At 45.3% G+C, this 20,931-nt stretch overlaps 2 protein-coding genes across 3 annotated transcripts in view; one reads left to right on the top strand and one right to left on the bottom strand.

Annotated features, from left to right (window-relative positions):
* The window catches only part of CRYBG3 (crystallin beta-gamma domain containing 3), a 51,448-nt gene extending 44,645 nt beyond the window's left edge, over positions 1-6,803 (top strand). Inside the window, exons 16-19 of the mRNA XM_065741881.1 lie at positions 1,477-1,600; positions 3,638-3,796; positions 4,170-4,329; positions 5,047-6,803. Coding sequence (XP_065597953.1) covers positions 1,477-1,600; positions 3,638-3,796; positions 4,170-4,329; positions 5,047-5,135 — 532 coding nt within the window. The 3' untranslated portion in view covers positions 5,136-6,803. The remainder of the gene's footprint in view (positions 1-1,476; positions 1,601-3,637; positions 3,797-4,169; positions 4,330-5,046) is intronic.
* A 569-nt stretch (positions 6,804-7,372) lies between these two features.
* RIOX2 (ribosomal oxygenase 2) lies at positions 7,373-17,770 on the bottom strand. 2 transcript variants are annotated; one of them, XM_065741914.1, is made up of 10 exons: positions 17,739-17,770; positions 15,009-15,444; positions 13,462-13,581; positions 12,453-12,581; positions 11,699-11,802; positions 9,601-9,703; positions 8,897-9,062; positions 8,554-8,642; positions 8,132-8,245; positions 7,373-7,570 (listed from the first exon to the last, which is right to left on the bottom strand). In XM_065741914.1, the coding sequence occupies exons 2-10, from the start codon at positions 15,438-15,440 to the stop codon at positions 7,406-7,408; spliced, it is 1,422 nt and encodes a 473-aa protein (XP_065597986.1). In that variant the 5' UTR covers positions 15,441-15,444; positions 17,739-17,770; the 3' UTR covers positions 7,373-7,405. The 2 variants fall into 2 exon arrangements, with proteins under 2 accessions (XP_065597986.1, XP_065597987.1); XM_065741915.1 differs by lacking the exon at positions 17,739-17,770 and adding an exon at positions 17,670-17,687.
* Between the last annotated feature and the right edge of the window lie 3,161 nt (positions 17,771-20,931).

The following is a 20,931-nucleotide window of genomic DNA, read 5'->3' as shown; positions in this document are numbered from 1 at the left end:
TAACACATGACTTATTCCAGTTGGGAAGTTCTTCTGTGGAGGTACAATCTATAGTGCATCCTACTGAGGAGTGGCTTTGTCCATGGAGCTTGTTGTTAAGGAAGGGTGATGGCTTTGGGACTGCCCAGTAGAAAAGCACAAGAAACTATGTGCAATGTTTTAGTCCTTTTCCCATCTTCCTTCTCATTTCTGAGGATTGCAGCAGGATGAGCTGGTTCCATCTCTGTACAGAGTTGGGGCTGAATAAATACTTGCCTGGCTGGATTTCTCTGAGCTCCTTGTGGTGCTCCCCAGGAAGCAGAACTCCACAGCCTGTCCTTATCCTTCACAACAGATAGGTAGTGACTAGACTTCCAGGTGTGATGGGATTGCAGGAAGTCTATGGGATGTCCTAGAACACTAATTTACCTCACCTCTAAGTTCAGGAAGGCGGATGTAGAGGCGTTTGGAGCTCTTTACCCCAAAGCCTGCTGTCAGCCTTAGACAAGTGACTTAAGTAAAATTTATGTACGCTCTGAATACCCTTTATTTGAGAAAACAGTGGTATAGCCTCGCTGAGGGACAGGTTGCTGTTGGACCGTTTCAGCTCCATTGGAGTTCCTTCCAAGCAAGGCTGGCTGGCTGCTCCCCCAAACATTACGAGGGGGGAAAGTGCACTGCAGGTGCTGTAAGCACTGCTTGTGGATATTTTCTCACTGACTTGAAACAAAGTGTGCAGCCATCCATCCCTCCCGTTCTTGGCAGCTGACTTTGTACAACAGGTATCTGGGGAAACGGCTGTTTGCTTTGTGCTTAGATGAGTTAATGAGTCAAACATTTAGGTTCGCTGTCTGCACAATGTCCTATTGATTGAAACAAAGCTGATCTGTGATCTGGAGGCTGCCTTTGTAAGCAGCAACAAGGCAACTACTGAGCCAGATGTCTAGATAACAAGAGATTTGTATTTGCTGGTCCTTGAACTCTTCTAAAGGTTTCAGCCATGCTCAGGTACTTTCACTGCAGTAAAGTCTGTTACAGCAGTTTATGGGGTTTGAAGTAAATATTTGTTATTTTTGTATTGCAGGTAAGTGGAATAGCTTTAGCTGTTATAAAAAGCACCAGACAAAAAACTGTCATTATATCTACTACCATGCAAAGCTGCAAGTACCACTGTCAGCCTGTGGCTTCCTAATTTCCTAACGCGTGCCCACTGCAGTCAGTATTATTCCTGTCTGGGTTCATGCAGAGATGCTCAAATTTGGAGGAAAAGCTTGGGGGAACTTCTGAGTTTGAGCTTGGAAAACACAGCTTAATTTAGACAAAACAATCAAACCACTAAAATGGATGCCATTCTGGAACACAGTAATACAGCTTTGATGGTGTCCCTGCCGTGGGGAGGTCTGGGGGCTTTCAAGAGCACAGTCCTGAACGTAAGCCTGCAGTTCAGTTTTGCTGTAGTTAACGTGTAGTCTTCCGTGTTCTGCTTTCTGTACTCAGGTGGATTGCATATGAAGGATGCAATTTTTTAGGAAAGCAAATTCTGTTGGAGCCCAGTGAGATTCCCAACTGGAATGAACACAGTGGCTGGAAAGTAATCGGCTCCCTTCGACCAGTGAAGCAGGTACTTCATGAGTCTGAGAGAACAATTTGTTTTAGTCTGGGGTTAGTGTAAACTAACCTAGTATAATGCTGCACATCGTACTCCTTAAATCAGGCCAGATGATGACAGCCAGAAGGACATACTGAGGTTACTGAAGCAGAAAATTCTTCCACTGGCAGTTACTGAGATCTATATTAGGCTCCCAAAGGGAAATAATTCCTTGCTACTCGGAGCCAAGCATTAGCATGTTCTCTAGATGCTCTATTTTTACATGTTTGCCATATAGAAATGAGAAAAGCAATTGTATATTGACTTGTTTTGCAATGAACATAAATGGAAGCAAGGACAAGTTTTTCTGTGCTACAGCCCGGACTTCCAAAAGAAGCAAAGTTTACGCTGCCCCACCGAGTTTTCTCTCCCTACCTCACCCAGGTGACATGTCAATGTCACATTCTGCCCCTCTGCCTTTCCAGGGTGCATCAGGTAACACAGGTGAGCTCCACCTTGTGTGAACCCAGCCACACACGTGTGGGAGGGCAGCATCCTGGGAAAGGGGAGGAGGGCTGGGAGACTGAGAGGGAATGTGAGCAGTAACTCCATCGGAAGAGTTTCCATTAGTTCTGCAGCCCACAGAACAGCTTGTCTACACTTAGTGACAAATGCTGCTTTGCTTTTAAGTAATAGACTCAAATGGAAACGTGTTGCAGCAAACAACATGATCCTCTTTAGCATTAGTTTTGCATTGTATGTTTTCCCACAGGAAGAGGAAGGGGATTTTTTTAAAATGATTTATTAGTCGAGGAAGCTGACAATTCCCTGGAGTTCTGTGGCAGAGATAGCCACCAAAGGATCCCACTCTGGCTCTCATTTTTGCAGATAATGATGCAAATAATTTGTGCTGATGTTAGAATTCTCTCTTCAGCCATGAATATGAAGAGCTTTTGTGTTGGGTAGCATCCCTTTTTATATTGTGAATAATGTTCTAAGTTGTACCTTGTGTATTTTGCTGGGGATTTGGGCATTCGGGGATTGTTTATATTTTAAATCCTGCAGCCCAAATGCTTCCCTGAGTTTGTGCAGTCAGCTCACTGTGCCTAACACTTCATATGGGCATATGGTTTTTTTTTTGAGACCGGAGTAATTCTACAAACCTGCAGCACTTTATATTTCCTCCTCCCTTCTGTGTCAAGTCTGCTGGTGCAATAGGTAGTGCAGGAAAAATCTGAGCACTTGAAACTCACGTGCCTCAAGATGAGACACAACAGTTTTACTCAGTGACTTTGTAAGGTCTCATCCCTGTAAAGAACAGATCTGCCATGTACTTATTAATGCACGTTTGGACATGAATGCTTAGTAGGAGAGTCTTTACTGTCTCTTAACATGTTTTTTTTTTTTTTAATTATGGAAAAAAAAGGAGGTTGAAAACTCCCAGAAGGAAAGCTATGCTCAAATTGGTACCTGGAGGGAGCTGCCCTTCATAGCTCACTTAGCCTTATTTACTCCAAAATCAGTGAATAATGGAGGAAAAACTCAAAGCCTGTAGTAGCCCTACAGAGCAGCCTTACTTTTTGAATAAGCTGGGTAAGCAGTGATGCCAGCTGACTACCATTTTCTGTGTACATTCAAGAGCAACGGTGAAAGTTCTGTGCCATATATTCCAGATAATGGTGTTGAACTTGCTGGATATGCGATTCAGCAAGTTCTGTATTCAGAAAATAAAAAGCTTGTGGATTGCAGCCCATTTACTGGCCTTGGAGAGAAAGAAATGCAAACTGAAGCCATCTGCATATCACAGGGATTAGTTCTGTAGAGATAAATAGATGAAAGTATACCCTCTCTGCCACTGCTGCTTACAGCTGTCTGTATGTGAGAAACATTGAGTTCTGTCTCACGTGCACATTCCCTTCAACTGAAAAAGAAATAAAATTAGTATTTAACATCATCCTCTGGAACTGGGAAGGCAACGCATAGTTTAGAAAAGCGATGTAAGATGGAAGCTTTCTCCCTTCAGCCTTTGCAGTCTGTGTGATATGACTCTCCTCCTTCACCCCATTGCAGCCAGCAGTGTACCTCCGCATCAGGAACCGAGCCCAAGGCAAATACCTGACAGTAGCTGGAAGCCTGGCTGATGTAAGAGCGACATCAGTGTGCGTGTCTCCATATACCAGCAAGGATACCCAGATCTGGCACTACTGCCGTGGGCTCTTCAAATCCAAGGTGAGTTTCCAGATGCTGGAGTGTGTTACTTCACCTGGATCCCCTCATGAACACAAGGCACAGTGTATGTTTCCCTATTAATGCCAGGATCACTTTTGGCCTTTCTTGTGCAGGCTGTAAGTGATTTGGTACTGATGCTGCCCTTGATGGCCTGTTTTCAATATTAAAAGAAAAAAAGATAACCTAAGAAATACTAAAGGTAACAAAGAAGGCCTTCTGTGACAAGCTGAATAATCTGCTCGGAGCTTAACTGTGACAGTCCTTACTGCAGTACTCAGTGCCTGAAACAGTGCCTGAAACAGAAACAAGTCAGACACAAAAGCGAGGCTTTGTGGTGGCCGCATCTCACCTCTCTTGTCCTCTCGCTGCCCAGGTTAACGACGCGTGTCTGGATGTCATTGGTGGCAGAGATGTGCCAGGGGCCAAAGTCGCGCTCTGGGTGGAACATGGGAAAGAGAGGCAGAAGTGGAGGCTCAATGAGGATGGAACCATCAGTTCGTACCTCAGTGAGCAGCTGGTGCTCGATATTAAAGGTATTTAAAAACGAAGCAGAACAAAAGAAAGCAAAACTGCTCTCGTGTCCTACATGCAATATTCCTGCTCCTTTGTACTTAAGTACTGAATCCTGTCTCTCTCGCTATTTTACATTCAACTGCTTGGCAGTGGGACAAGAAACAGTCCAGGGGGAGCATTACTCTCTGATCCCAGAGGTTTATTCAGTAGTGCTGACAGCAAGAAATGGTGTTCTAGAAAATAAAATAGCGAGGGGAAAGCACTCAGCAAAAGAAATTCTCCTCTCGTCTTCAGGTTTGTCCCAGTCCTGCTGACCAACTATGGCAGAACCACCCATGAAGAGCAATCCCAAACGATGGCAGTTCCTACAGTATCAGAAAGCTGTGCTGCCTGGCTTACTGCACGAGCTGATGTTAAAGCGAGGGCGGGGGGGAACTATTTGGTTGCTCTTTAGAACACCAATTTCTTTCAGTGACTTTTTTGTTTATGGCATGATGAAAAGGCACTGCTACTTCTGTGAACAGAGTTCGACCAGGGGCTCCGCTTCTGAGAGCTCCTCGGGGCTTCAGCTGGAAAGTGAGTCTGAAAGAGACAAACAGCAGAAGTGCAAACACTCCCCTGTCCCTCACAGAACTCCTCTCTCAGCTCATCTCCCTGCTTAGCCACACTTACTCTGTTGAGATTCACAGCGTCCACTTTTAAACTGTTTGCCTTCATGAGTTTGTTTTATTTTTAAGGAGGAAATTACTATGACAAGAATCATGTCATTATGAATGAGCCGGAAGAGGACAAACGGTCACAAAAATGGGACATCGAAATACTGTGAGTAAAACCCACCACTGAGATGGGCCTGGAGGGAAAAAAAAAAAAAACCTACTACTGAAGTCACACACCACTGGAACCTTATGCAGTAAATCCTGTCTTCCTTCACTTGAAGCACCAGCTCCTAAACCAACTGCATTTGGTGCAGACCTGGAGGATACAAAGTTGAGCTCACATCTCTCCAGAGGGACTGAACTGTGAGCTGATTCTTTGAGGCCACTCCTAGGGAAGTTACTGTTATTCTTCATCTGAAGTATTAAAGTGAATGCAGAAGGTGAGACAGAAGCTTTGCAGGATATGAACTGCAAGAGATAATATGGGAAAGGCTCTTTAGAAATACTGGTATTTATTTCCTTTCTCTCAAAAAAAGCTCATTCTTCAGCGAGTGCACTAATGAGCTTGAAAGAGGTTGAGGTGGACTTCTGTGGACCAAGAGAAACAGCTGAGGCTTGAAGTGATCCTGAATCTCATACCATACCTCTTGCTAAAGTGCAATTTATTTTGTTCAAAAGACAAATTTGAACTGGAATTCCCAGCCCAGTACATGAAAAGGGGCAATAAAGGCAGCCTGAGTGTTACCTCCCTAGTGTTACAGGTAGGTCTCGGTCTTATTTGTTTCAGCAATACCAAATTTCTGAGTTTAGGAACTCCAGCAGAGCTGTGGGCTGTTTCCATCCCATGAAATTTTGAGTTACCCCTGAAGATAATTTTTAACACATAAGCATAGGTGCATCTATCCAGAGCATAAGCTATCCTGGGTCAGGTTAGGTGTCTAAAAGATTTACTGAATTTAGAGCAGTAACGATTTTGCTCTAGCTGTATTCTATTGTCATGTATATAGACTAATTTAATACAATGTGATTTGGTCTTAAATCCATGTCTTCCTTCCGAAGGTAACTCATCAGGTGCTAGCAGCTAGCATTCCACCCTGTTCAATGTCAGGAACAGCATAACTGCATGTTAAGGTCACTCGTGCTCATCAGTGTGTCCCTCTTAGCCCAAAGGATGAGGAGTTAGACTAGTGATAGCCAGCCCAACGTGCTGGCAGTTTCCTCAAAGGCAGCAAGATGCAGCCATGGAAGCAGCCCTCACTTGAGGTACGTAGAGCACTTCTTAACTGCACTGCAGCTGGTGCAGGCTTGAAAAAGAACATGTTCCTCATGCAAGACTGACATACAGGAGGAACTGCAGGCAGCTGCAGGGCTGCTGACACCTGAAGTGGTGGTCCTTAGCTCACTGTTATCTTCATTTGATTTGTGTCACTAAATGAACCTGCTTCTTTGAATAGATAATAATTCCCTTATTTGTTTATCAGGGTATGTGTTTCTGTTTAAGAAGTGTAGCTAAGGAATTAGTTTCCAAAAGCTTTAAGTGTTCCTGTGCACTTAAACAGGATTGGACCTTAAAAAGAAACACATCATGCTCTTTGCCACAGAAATAAAATAAGGATGTCTATTTTTGTATGAAATATGAGTTCTATAGCATACTATTTAAAAATTAAAAAAAAAATCATGTACTTACACTTACTATTTTGCATTCTAAAGTTATCATAAATCTGCTGTTCCAGATCTCCAGCTGTATGTATATATTTCTGCAACTAAAGCACTTGTATGGCTTTTTTTTTTAATGTAAATCAGAATAGCAAGCATTCTCCACCTGCCTCACTTTCCATTTGCAATGTCAAAGCCTGCTTGGAAAGTTCTGCTCTTTTGGGCCAAGAGCACCTAAATCATTGGGGTGGGGTCCCAGGGCTTCATAACTAAGTCAGGCCTTTGTACTTCACAGATCTTCCATGTAAAATGCCAAGCATGTATATTTTAATTGTATAAAAAAAACTTTTTAGAAGGACTCTTTTGCTTGTTGCTTTCTTCTTGTTAGCAGATAAAAGTACATTCCTGCAAAACACCTGTTTTCAAATGGCCATAAGTACATACATTATTCAGTAAGACACCACACTGCTGTGTTGGTTTCCACGTAAAATGTAGATTGAGAAGCATCAGAATATCTGTGCTCCTCCCATCAGAAGCCACTCAAGTGAGATGCGAAGCTCCTTTTCCTAGGAGTAATGCTGACCCAGCACTTCGAGGTACTGAGCATTTGGGAGCAGCTCACCTGTTGCCAAGACACACGTTTACCCACAGCACTTGGAAAGAAAACTGAGCAGCAGACAGCAGCAAAGTACATTTATATTGCAACACACTGGATGTGAAAAAATAAAATCAATTGAACAAAGCTTTCTCCAGAGATTCCGTGAGGAGCTAAGTCGCAAAAGCATTAAAAAACTTCGATGAGACATTCGGTCCACAGTGCCAAGGCCAGGTTTTCCTTCTCTTCAGCTGAGGCCAGCTTGAGCTCTGTCACACAGACAGTGCTGCCGCTCCAGATCTGCTTCAGCGCATCCAGGTACGACAAAGGGAAGCGCAGCCCATGAGGAGTTTGCTGAGAAAGGGGGAAGAAAAAGCCACTTCAGCCACGTGCAGCACGTTTGTTCTAACACACAGGAGGGAATATATAATTCACACTCTCGCCTATCCCTACCCTTAGAATCTTGAAGCAGGTATCTTACCGTGGCTGGAGACAGCAGTGGCAGGATGCACATGTTGTGCAAGGTGCTCACATAAGACCTCAGCTACGAGTTTTCTCTACAGGTCCAGCAAAATACACTTCAAAAATTAAATAACTACTAGGCAGAACTCCTTGCTGTAACTGCTGAGACAGAATAGCTGCTGTGTATCCCAGGGGATACTGAATGTATCCAGACCAAACTGGGATATACACGCTGACCAGCAGAAGGTACAGCAGCCCCTCCTGCTACATGTATGCCACTGTATCCAGTACCCTTCATATAGGATGTACTAAAGGACACAGAAGTAAGAGACACTTCAGGATATGCCAAGAGCTCTGATGACCTAAGGCGTAATTCAAGGCACACATAAGAACTGTGCAGCAAAATGTAACAGGGCAGCGTAGCTTTTGTGTGTAAGCAAGTCAGGAACAAACCTGTGCTGCACCTTCGTCGCTAGCAGTATCATCATCTTCTGTCCCCATCATGTGAGTTTCTCTCTTGTTCTTTAAGGAATGATAGACATACACCATCTCCTTGCGAACGTCATCCTAAGAGACAGCAGGAAGGAAACAGTTCCACTGTAGTTATCTAACCTTAGATAAAAAGCATGCACCTGCTGTGCAGAACATGGAGTACATTTAGCTCTGTAGTCTCCAGCAGAAGGCCAGAACGTGCCATATCACTGCTTCACAACAGCCTCATCACCCCCTTCCAAATCCTAACAGGATGTGAGATCCCACCAAGCTGCACCTGCACGGCCCTTGGAGCCAGAGCAGTACAACAGGGCAGGAGTTCTCTCACCCTGCAACATCCCATGGCCTGGAGCACAGAAGGGTGGCACAGGGCTTATACTTACAGAATTGTCTTGATCTGGCTCCACCGTAATTACAGCATGATCCCTGAACTGCAGTCTGATTTTGCTATCTAATTTTGGCAGTTTTCCACCTGAAAAAAAAATTCTCCATTAGAAAGGAAGGGAACCGTATCAGTGGTGCCAAGTGATCCTTGTGCACCCTTGCTGTGCTGGCTTTTCTCTTGTGCCTACATTTATTGTTACGTTCCACCATCCGTCTCAAACGCAAAGCTGACACTGGACTGCAATCTCTGCCTGCCTTAAAACACCAAAATCATTGAGGGCAGACAGCAACAGCTCCGCCATCCCATCAGCAACGGGAGCAGGTTTAAAACTCAAAACTCACCCGGAGTTAAAGAGTCAGAATCACATCCCAGGCAAGGTGGCAGTCGGTTCACAATGAAATCCTTCCTCATGTCGGATGCTCTCAGTTCTCCGGCGTTCTCCAGACGGTCCGCAAGCATTCTCAGAATGCTGCTCAGTTTTTTTGTTGAGTCAGCTATATCCACCTGCTGAATATGCACACACAGTTCCCTCACTTGAATTCAAGCTAAACAAAGACTGTCCTAAGAAGATGCAGTAATGAAGTAATGATCTGGAAAGATAAAAGGGGGCCACCCAAAGGGCAACAGTATTTTCTCCCAAAACAACAAACGCACATCAAAGCTGCTTTGCTCGCTGTGGGGCTGCCCACAGTGCTAAAGGGCCTGCAAGGGCACTTGAAAGACTTGTTCCTTCTTCACACTGATCAGCAGCACAACCAGACTATAAAAAGGACACACGGCAATTTACAGCTCCACCAGCTTGCCAAAAGTTAGACCTGATGGAAACTACGCCCATCTGACAGCTCTAAAACAAAACTCACTCCTTGGAGAAGGAAGTGAGCCACGGAAGGCCACGATCATACAGGAGAAAGGCACCACAAAAAGCAGGCAATGCTTCAGCTGGACCAAGCCTCCCAACGGTCACCCTGAAGTCTCTGGAAGGAGTGGTGTTGCTCAGAGCACATGAGCTGCACGCACTGCTCTTCCCTCACACTCGCAGACTCACCATCAGCAGTTTCCTGGGGATGCTCGTCCGCAGGGCCACATCTTCTTTTGCAGTACTGAACACAAGGCCAGGAATTACATCCAGCAAGAAGTCTCCCCAGGAGCTGCAGGAAGAAAGTAATTACTAAAACGGCTGCTTTGAAGTAAAACAGGCATACTTTCTCCTTATGTGTATTGGGTACCACTGAACATGTTCTGAAGCACTTACATTGTTGCAAGAAACATATCCAGGGTTATCAGCTTCTTAGATCCCCATTCTAAGGCTGAATGCATTCCAAAAATTTGGCTTTTGCTCTCTGTTTCTGTTCCTCAGCTGCAATAAAGCAGAGGAATGGAGAGAGGATTCCCACCAGCATCTTATTCCTGTAGCCTGAGTCAATCTCATTAGGATCAGTTGTGCGCCCTTACAAAAATGCTATCCCATCCACCTGTGGCTTCTCCCTACCTCACATCAAAGGAACATCTTTTACTTCTTACTGCTTCCCTCCTCTTCCCCCAAAATTCCCACATCAACAACTAAAAAACTTCAAGTTTCCATTACTGTGACAAATAGCCCTGCTTGTAGCAAACACCACCACGCTTGTCTTCCTTCCTCAAGCAGGGGCGTGGCCTGGACAAACCTTGTCCCAGTGCACAGCACAGTCCCTTTGGGCTGAGCACCTGATATCCCTCAAGATGCCATTTCATCAGCACTGGAAGTACTGAGGAACTGCCCATACCCCACACAAGCCTGTCCCCAGCAACCCTATTATAAGGAACTTGTCTGTCCAACACTGCTTGACACACACCTCTGTATCAATCACACCAGACAAAACCTGTTTTGCACATCCAGGAGCACTCCTGCACACCAATACGTAACACAGCAAACCCACTTTCTTCCATCAGCACACCAAAGCACACTTCTGGTGTCACTCTTCTGTCTGCTCAGTTTGCTGCATCAGGGATGAGAAAAGCACCACAACAACACAGGAAGGTGGTGTCACAAAAAAGGACAGGAGGTGGATCAGGGTGTGTCTGCGAGGCAACTAGCAGCCCCTCAGCTGGGGAGTGCCCTCAGACACAAAGCAGCTCAGTGCTAACATTGCCACCTAGAGAATAAATGAAGTGAAACACTGCAGCAGCCATCAGCTTACAGGAAGTGTCTTCTTTTGGTTTCTCAGCAGAAGAGTGTAAATTAATCACCAGAACCCACTTTGATGATGACTCACAGCCCTGAGCTGCTTCACCTTAAACTCTAACGTGGAGAACTGCCCACACCACTGACATCCCCGACATCATCCGATTCCTAACTCAGGCCAGTAGCTCCAAACCCAGCGTGCAAGAGCAGCTGACTGGGTTGCAGCAGCATTTCCCCCTGTGATGGAAAGGTTTCAGTGAGCACAAGCAATAGATGCATGTCAAAGGAAATCTGACTTGGATGCATGGGTAGATGAAAAACACAGATGAGCAGAAAACACAAGCAAAGAAAGAATCTGCAACAAGTCCATTGGAACAGGCGTGGGTGACTATGAAACATGGGAGAGGAGATGAAAGGAGCAACCCATGACTCTTTGGATTATGAAATGAATGGCAGCTTCAGCCACCACTGAGAGCTTTTTAAACGTTGACAGTGAGCTTCCTGTTGCAGTATTACCTTCCACATTACAGTGTGCCGATAGCAAACAATAGTGCAGCCCATACACCACTGAGCTTGCTGAATTAAAAGTCTGAAGTGGCCTTGTTTGCAAAGAAGCCTTTTCCTCCTCTGTTTTGCCCAACTCCCACGACTGAAATTACAGCCACCTGAATGCTGGCTTACATTCTGTCACCAACAGCAGGGCACATAGGTAACAGTGGGGCACCTGCACGTGTTCCATTCCACAGTGCTTCTGTAAGGAAACGCCGTGCCCTATCCCTGCATTACCCCACAGACAAACAAAAGATACAAGGGCTAAATGGCACAAACTCAGAAAAGAGCTCAGCACAGTTCATTCCAAGGTTTGAACAGTAAGATATCCCTACTTGGAAACGTGGGCTTCGGGTCTGTACTATTCACACACATTGCCTGGAAGATGGAAGCCATTTCCAGAAAAGCAACACAAATAGTAAGGAGGAATTACTTGTTTTGGTAGGTACTGATGGTCACGTGTGTAGAATAAGATATCCCAGGAGGTGTGTCAGCTTGGTGGATCGTCCCTCTTGGGAAGTACAGTAAGTCACCTGGCTGCAAGAAAATGAAGAACTGATATATTTAGGGCACACGGTCAAATTTTACTACACTGCTGTCAAAACAGAAAATGCTCTGTGAGCACACAGACTGACAACATGGTCTGGTTTTGTTTCTTGGATCACAAAACAGGGAGATCCTCATTCAGTAACACAGAATGCTCTATGCCAGAAAGTCTGACACTCTGAACTTCCCAATTTACTATTGGCATTTACTGCATGTAATATATCCACCAGAGCAGTGACAGAGCTTTGGCAAAGTGTACTAGTGCACAAATGGACCAGCCTGACTGATCACAGACAGCACGCAGCAGCACAAACCATTTCACAACCATGCTTCAAACCAATGGCTTTGCTACATGGAGCTCTACAAATGTGTACCCGGTGCCCCAGCTCCTAACTTAAGAAGTATTAGAGACTTTCCAGGAAGAATTGCGCCCGTTGTCTAAATCCTAAAGCCTTTGAGAACAGGTAAATTAGACGACTATCACATTCTCATGCCCAGAGTGTTTTGCACACCAATCCTTCCCCTCAGTTTCACAACAGGAAGAATTCAGAACACTGTCTTTTAGAAAAGAATCATTTTAAACAGAACTACTTTTCTCACCACTACAGTCCAGCCCAGTTAAAGCAATTCAATCACAACACCTTTAAGATGAATTCATGCGTGGGACTGCCAATCCTGTCTTCCGATTCCACGCTGTATTCCCGAGCTAAGGGCACTGTTGGTTTGTAGAGCCGCCAGTGCTTCTCGCCTTCCAGCTGGAGGATGAACACCTGCAAAGGACCACAGATCCAAGTGCACAGTGAAGTTTTGCTTCCCCGCACGCATTCAACTCATCACAATTGTTAAGTCGTCTTCTTCCTTGGGACGTCTGGGCAACCATGTCAGGAATCAGAGACAGAAGGCGATCACAAAGACTTCTCTGACAGCAGGGGAGACAAAAATCACCTGCCCTGCTTTCAGCTACCCTACAGCACAGGGAGCAGGATTCCTCTTCTGAGGAACCCACAGACATCTACAATGCAGAAATTTGCATCTGATTTTTTGAGGCCTCACTTAAGAGGCAACGGGAAGAAAAGTTGGGAGGTAAGATGTGCTTTATCCCACCTAAGGTAGGCACTTGGAAATCCCCATTTCTCCCCAGCGACTGCAAAGAGTGTTAGATAACTGACTCAGAAGTAGCATCTACCACACAGATATTCAGAACATCACCTGGTAGAGCTCTTATTACCAGTCACTGAAACCCAGAGCACCCAAAACACCTTGGGGTGCTGTGAGCTACGGGGGCTGACAATGTATGTCAGAATCTACAGGTTCTACAGCAGCTAAAGAAAAATGAAATTTAAGTATTTATCATGAAAAAAAAATGGTACCACAGCCCAACTTCAAGAATGGCTTTTTTAATGCACTGGTTATTTGAATGGTGTTTTTAGAAGCAAAGTTCATGTGATGCTGCCATTAGACACCTCAGTACCCACTGAATAAAATTACACAAGGGGGAAGAAAAAAAAAAACCATAAAGAATTGTAACATCTCAGCAGAAAAACGTTTTTCTATAAGAAATCACTGTCTGAGATAGGGGAAGAAGAACAACCCAATGACAGGTAGCCCTGCCACCAGCAAAACCCCACAGACAGCGTCGTGCTGCCCTACCTCAACATCATCATAGTGAGGGGGCAGGCCCTGGGACCCCTGTGGAGTAATGTAGACATTTGACCCAACCAGAGACCCAAAGTAGCACTCCAGCTTCTCTTGAATCTTCCACAGCTCCTCCTGCAAAAATGAAAAAAGAATGGTGTTACTGCTGGAGAGCTCAGCCAGCCTGGCTGCTGCCCAGCCCACAGCCACCCTGGCTGCTCAGGGGCTCCTCTAGGGAAGAAACAACTGGGACACTGAGGCTGGGAAGGGATGGACAGGGCTAGGCACAGAGGACAATAAGCCAACCACCAGCCCATGAACAATAAAACATCTTAATACGAGAAACACATGAATGACTTGCATCATACTAGCTACTATCAAAGAGCCCACACAATGATTAGAAACCTTTTTGCAGCAGCTCCAGTTGCAACACTTCACAGGTACACAATCGAGGAGATTAAGCACCCCTGCCATGTTTTCTTATATGCCTCAGATACATTGCAGCATGCCTATCAGGTTATTCACATGTGGAATATGCCACAGATTTAGAGATGTTCAAAGTGTGGTATCTTTCAATCTATTAGAACTACTTTGCTCCTCCACAACTGGAGACGTACATTAAAATTTAACAGATGCCTGTCAAGAGATGCTTCTATAAACCTTCAAACCACAAAGCCAGTGAGGTACATCATAACAGATGCTGAGGAGTGCTGATAAGACTGCACCTTCCCCTCATCACCCACTCATCTGTGCTTACACAGGCAGCAGTTACAAACACCACCACAAGAAACTCTAATAGCTAGAACCACAGAAGAAGCTTTAATTCATCTGCTAGCTTTAGCTAGGCAGAATCAAGGTGCCAAAATGGCAGGCCTTACAAGAATTAAGAGCTGCACATTCCTGTCCTCACAGAACACTTCCTCATTAAATTGCAGGCACCAGGAGACAGAAAAGAGCTACTTCACTCCATGCATAAGCACCTGAGTCCTTGACACAACTGCACAGACACTACTGTCTCATTCTGAATGCTTCTGATTGGAGAAGCATCAAAAAGAACAAGAAAGAGAGGACAATCACCAAAATGGGGTACAAACCCACAATGCAACTTGAAGCCAGTTCACTGGAAAGAACTGCAGTGTCCTGCAAATATTACACTATTTTACTCCTTACCCTCCATTAAACTGGCGTAAACACTCTATTTGCACATTAGAACAACAGTACAGAGATTTAAGCAGACACTGACAAATGATATCAACATTAAGCATTCAGATCTGCCTAAATATTCATGTGACAAAGCAAATCCTTAAAAAGGAATACTTAATTTTATAGCAACAACTCAATTCTTTTTCTTGCTGCAGAGCACTGAAACAAGATGGGCTGTGCAAAGTTAGAAACCATGTTTTAATTAATACAGCTCACATATGGGCTTCAGCAGGCCACCGATGTCAGCTCTTTCACCTGGACCTTCTGGGGGCAGATATGAAGCTCTGTCCAGTGTGCCTCAAGCAAAATACGTATTACAAAACGTGTTAGTTTTACTTAAAGCCATGAAATGAGCCCACCTTAAACCTCTGAGGCTGATGGAACTGTATGGTTGCCTTTTTCTGGTCAAAGTCCTTCTTCAGCTGCACATAATTCACTTTCCCTTCTTTATTTAAAACCTTCTTCTTTCCATTCACGCATCTGCAGATGTTTATATCACGCCCATAGTACAGCCCCTGGCTGCACAGCTCCTTCAGATCGGACAGCTGGAAGAGGGACTGGTAGTAAGCAGCTAGTGTGGGATCGTTCCTTGAAACAAGCAGGGGCTTTTCTTCCCAGTACTCCTTGAAAAACACCTCTGGTTTGATGGGAGAGATCAGGCTTGCAAAGAGGCCGTCTGGGCTCTCAAAATCCATGACTGATGGCGAACAAGCTGCTTCCACCTTTGCTCTTTTGGACTGCACCTGCATTTCTCTCCCCCCCTCAGTATGCTTCACACCTTTCTTGGGCATGGTCCTGTTCAAGAGGAGAGAGAGACAACAGTCAGCTAGCACCATAACCCCAAGTGGCAGAAAACACCCCCAGCAGACCTCCAACCTGCACTCAGTTGCTCTGCGAAGGGCTCTACTGGGCGCTGTTGCTCAGAGAATGCCAAACCCACACCTGAATCTATTCTAGAAACACATACAAAGAATCCAAATAGCCACAAGAGAGACCTTTCTAAATGCAGAAACCCACCCAGAGAACCCATTGCTCTTCTCCATCAATAGCTCCATTTTCCTTTAATAGCTCAGATGTAAAAGGTTTAATAACATGCAAAGGGGATGGAGAGGGGGAATAAAAATAAGCTTGTGCCCTACTGCTGTACAGTTATCAGAGTGCAGCTCCAGCACTACATACAGAGCAGCTGAGGGAACACCTGTGCTGTTAGCACAGCACACACTTGGAGCACAACCAGTAGTAATATCAAGGAGAGGGGCATAGGAACAGCAGGGACAAATGAAAGAGCTGATTGCTGGGAAGGGAGAAAGCTCCAAAGAATGGGAAAAGCCAAAAGCAGCTGCCTTGTGCAAGGAGCACCTGCTTGAGACCCACATCTCAGCCCCCGAACAGTACCCATACTGCATTTGGCACGGCCAGGTCTGGCAAAGCTAAGTCTTACAGAAGAGAGGGAATGCTTTTAGACCTCTCTGTTGATGCTGTGTAATCACAGCAAAACATACAGTGATAAGGCTCTGCTTCCATCTCTGCAAAGCTGTCAAACTGTGTGGTTTATGCAGAGTACCAAGAGAGCTTTTTAATCGAAACAGACAGTTAAAAGTTGGAAGTCAGTTACTTTGTTTTTCCAGGTAGGTAATCTGCTTGTATATCTGCTATCATTAGGTAAGAATGATACAAAAAAAGGCTGCCTACTAGCATGCTGGGCCTGGCTAACTGCAGCCAGTGCTGGGCTTGTCTCAGCACGTCTGTGAAACAACATGGGCACTCACAGCTGCTAATGCTTTCATGCTGAAGCAGAAATTATGGCTTTGCTCTCAAAAGTAAACGTGCTCTCATGCTTTCATTTACACAGACCTCTTATCGTAGAAGCGTAGAAGTTGGAAAAGAACACTAAGATCACCCAGTGCAGCCACCAGCCCATCCCCACCGTGCACGATGACCACATCCCTCAGAGCCAAATCCATATGGTTCTCAAGCACTTCCAGGGATGGTGACTCCATGTCCCTGGGCAGCCTGTTACCACAACCCTCACCTAAATCTATCCCCAACCCTAACCCTAACCCTACTCCTATTCCTAAACCTTTCCTTCACCCAAAACCAAACAGAAGGCCTACCCCTTCTCTCACTCTGACACTCAAACCAAACCTACAGCTAAATCTCACCCTAAATCTAATTCTAACCCTTACACTTGCCCTAGCCCTAACCCTTTTCCAAAACAGAGCCCTAAACCCAACCCTAACCTAAACCTTATCCTAACCATTACCCTAACTCCAACTCTACCCTAACCCTAACTCTGACCCTAACACCAACCCCAAGTTTAAACCCAACCCTAAGCCTAACCCAAAGCATCAGATTACCACAACCCTCACCTAACTCTAACCCAAAACCTATCCCTAATACTAACCCTAAATCCCTATCCAAACACCAACTCTATTCCAATTCCTAAAACCAGTGCTAACCCAAAACCAAACCCAAGACCTATCCCTTCTCACACCCTAACAACAAACCCTTAAACAAAACCTACACCTAAACCTAACCCTAAATCTAATCCTAACCCTTACCCTAGCACCTAATCAAGGCCTAACATTGCTCTGACTCTAAAACTCAAATTAACCCTACCCTAACCCTAACCTGAGTGCTAAACCTTACCTTACCCCTAACCCTTACCCTAAACCTAAACCCTACCCTATTCCTAACTCTAGCCCTTAACTCACCACTCTTTTAGAGATTTTATTCCTAATATCCAACCTGAACCTCCCCTGGCACAGCTGGAGGCCACTCCTTGAGGCCACTCCTTGTCCTGCTGCTGTTACCTGGGATTACAGGCCGAGCCCCACCTCGCACAGCCTCCTTTCAGGCAGCTGTAGAGAGCGACAAGGTCTCCCCTGAGCCTCCTCTTCTCCAGACTGCACAGCCCAGCCGCTCCCCGCAAGGCCTGTGCCCACAGCTGCAGGGCCTCTCCCTGTGCACCGTGCTGACCCACGCCGCTGCTCGGCGCGGTGCCGCAGCCCCGCACCCACACAGCGCTCAGTAGCAGCGCGCTCCCCCCGCCGCCGCGCCACGCCGCGCCCCCCGCACGCTCGGCTCACCCGGCACGGCGCTCAGCACGAGGGGGCGGGGCGGGGCCGGAGGAGGCGTTCAGCGGCAGCCGCAAAATGGCGGCGGTGCGCCTGAAGGAAGTGGGAGGTTAAAGCTCTTCCCGGGCGCAGGGGGTGCTCCGCAGCTGCTCTGCTGGTGCTTCCCGTGGGATGGAGGGCCTGTGCTGTGTGGCGAGCTCTTGTTCTCGTGCGCTGAAAGCGTACTGTGTAGAAGGCGAATTTCGGAAACTTCAGAAGAGAAGGTATCTCATGCTTCTACTTCTGACTTACTGGTTCGACGTGACGGGCACTCGGCGTTCAGAACTCTGTGAGATATATCACACTGTGGACTTCTTGGTGCAAACACCAATATTTGGGACATTTGAAGGCATACGGTGTTGTAGCTTTCTGAATAACGTCATCAGCATAGAATTACTCCTTCCACAAAAGGGGTAAAGCTTTGAAGAGTGAAGTCCTTCTCCAGCCTTAGAGGTTTGCAGCTCCGTCACCTACATTAATGCTTCCAGGATGTTTTCTTAATACAGATGGCTGTAGCAGCAGAGGCTAAAAGCAGGGAGGCCACATCCTGCACTTCAGCTGCTGGCAAGGAGATATTACACACTGATATTTCTCTTCTCCAAAAATCCACAGAGTACCACCAGCGTAACTGCTTGAAGAGCACTAGGGTGTACACATAAATCCATATTTACCTAACGTCTGTGACATTTTAGCCTTAGTAAATGCTGTGGGAAGTAGAACTCCTACATTTGGCCGACTGCAGAAACAGCCACAAATAACAGGGGTGGGGAATGCTTTTTAAGGACCTCTGTGCTGATTTGTCTAGAAAATCTGACCAGAAGTATTTAATGTCATCCCCTTATGGAAGCAAAACAAATTTCAAAAGAAGGTCATGTGGATTTTAGTCAGATAATGCTCCGAAGGCCCTCTAAGCAAAATAATAATAATAGTGTTAATAACATAATGTATTTAAATACATATTACAGTTACTTTTACAAGAAAGGGTCTGTGAAGTATATTTGATCCTGGTATCATCCCTGTGAGTACACTGAGATGATAAAGATCATAATCTTTGCTGAAAAATGTTTGCAGTGACGTCATTGTACGTTCACAGTCACAAAATAAACATTGGTTTCTTCTGTCAAAAAAAAAAAAGCTATTTTCTGTAAGTAAAAGTAAAAGTAACTGTAGGCATGAAACCTTTCTCCTATGTGCTTCCACGTGTGGGACAGTTTGGTGGGCAGTCTATGCTTGTCTTGGGCAGGCCAGACTGGAGAGCTCCTGCTGCTGCAGATCCTACAGGTAATTTAGAAGAGGGGGTTATTTTGGGTCAACAATCATTTTGGGTATTTTTTTCCTGTTGAAGGCCGAGGATTCACTTTTGGCTACAGAATAAATACTTCCTCTGAGGCTGAGAAAAAAATGATGTGAAAACAATGCCGTTACGTTAGCTCATGCTACAAGCTTAGGACACACATCTGGAGCGAGTAGATGGGATCTTCTCAGGAAATATGGAGCATCTGTGCAGGATGCATCCATAACAGCAGTAAAGTAACGAGGATTTCATGGTAATATTTTAATATATTTATATTACACATCTGCTCAGCTTGAGGGCTGCTGTGCCATTGCTGTTGCCAAAGCCCCATGTGCCCGTTGTCTTTACGTTCCCAGCGTTGTCATGCCTGGTACGGTTCTCCTTTCCGTGACAGGATTTCCTGGAAGAGTATCAAAGCCGCCTTAGCTCTGATCGTTTGTTTGGCAGGGACTTGGCTGCCAGAGTACCTACTCATTCCATCAGATCTCAGTCAGCTGGGATGCAATATGTCGCTAGCTTTTCCAGCTCTGCAACTGGGAGCTTGACAAATTCAGCTTTTTGAAACAGTAAGATACACTGCAGTGCAACAGAATTAGAGCAGGAAAATCAAATAACCCAGAGTGTGGTTCAGACTTCCAAATTTATTCCCATTTCCTAATAGTCTTAACCAAGCAGTGACCTTTTGACATTTTTTGCCACCACAAGTTATTATCTCGAACCAACGCTGTTAAATTTAAACCCACTTCATTAAATGTCAGGTAAAAGAAGGAAATCTAAATGAAAATCGCTTCTTATTTTGAAAAGTCACAGAAAGTATTCTCAATTCTTTCCAGAGCTGTGAACACTTTTGTTGTGTTCCTGAACATCCTTATTTCAACTTTCTTAGCCAGAAGTGCATCCTTACACAGTAAGGGCATTTCCATGCAGTATTCATCTGGGATTCATCTGGGCTCAGTTTTGGCACAGCTGATTCTTTTTATTTCCTGTGTACCTCCAGTCTCAGTGTAGTAACCTGACCTCTGATGGAGACCAGTGTCGCTTCTCCTCACTGTAACTTTCAATCTCAGAAGCCAAGGGTGGGGCAAAATCCCAAGTTTTGTCAGAAGAAACAGATTCTGCTGAAGATATGGTTGTTTTGTTTTCTTGATAAAGCACTCTAAAATACCTTCCTCAAAGCTGGGTTTCTGAAACGAGCAGTTAGGCAGAAAGCAGGTGATTAGGGTAGGTCCACATGTGGCACGGGTGTGCAGGTGTCACGTGAAGGGCACAACTTATGTAGGGGATGCTGTATATTCATGGGGAGGTGGCTGTAAAATCCCAATGCATTGGTTTGGGCCGTTGTTCCTGTGCTATTTTGGGGACTGGTGATTTCTCCAAAATAGAGGTCCTTCTCAGTAGTCCAGTGGAAAGCCAGGGATGGCTGTCAGAAGAAGGTTTTTCTTGAAGCACTGGTTATGTACAGTGTACAAAGCCCCATCAGCTTTACTTCCTGCTTTCTGCTGGTCTCTAACCCACTGGTAAGTCACAGTCGCTTTCCCCATTTCCTTACCATCAAAGAGCAAAGACTCCTGAGGTGTGTACAGGTTGTCTAGCAAAACAGAAATGCAGTAAGTGAAACTGGGATAGGGGCAATTTGAAGGTGACTGGTGCTGACTCCAAAACAACTGGATAACAGGTGGAGAACAGAAAGGCTGATTAAAGAGCAATGGTAAGAGCGTAGATGAATGCTAGATTAACACATTAGTCAGGAGCTGCTATCTGTTTAGGTGTGTGATGAAGGGCTCCCTTAGTGAGCAAGCCAGTAGCACGCACTTTGGATTGACCCAGTGAAGCATGGAACAGTCCAGCTGAAAAACTAGACCATGAGAGTTT

This window comes from Cyrtonyx montezumae, unplaced genomic scaffold (assembly GCF_038088225.1).
Source record: "Cyrtonyx montezumae isolate F1298 unplaced genomic scaffold, pur_monq_1.0 scaffold_3, whole genome shotgun sequence".
NCBI lineage: Eukaryota > Metazoa > Chordata > Aves > Galliformes > Odontophoridae > Cyrtonyx > Cyrtonyx montezumae.
Note: the sequence above shows the minus strand (reverse complement) of the source record. Positions and strands in the feature narration are given on the sequence as shown.

Bases quoted from the DNA above. Each gene is read 5' to 3' on its own strand.
- RIOX2 (XM_065741914.1), bottom strand. From the start codon at position 15,440: ATGCCCAAGAAAGGTGTGAAGCATACTGAGGGGGGGAGAGAAATGCAG. The intron at 9,063-9,600 runs GTGAGTCTGCGA...GTGCATATTCAG, and splicing joins TCCCCAGGAAACTGCTGATG to CAGGTGGATATAGCTGACTC. The intron at 8,246-8,553 runs GTAAGTATAAGC...GCTGTCTCTTAG, and splicing joins AGCCAGATCAAGACAATTCT to GATGACGTTCGCAAGGAGAT.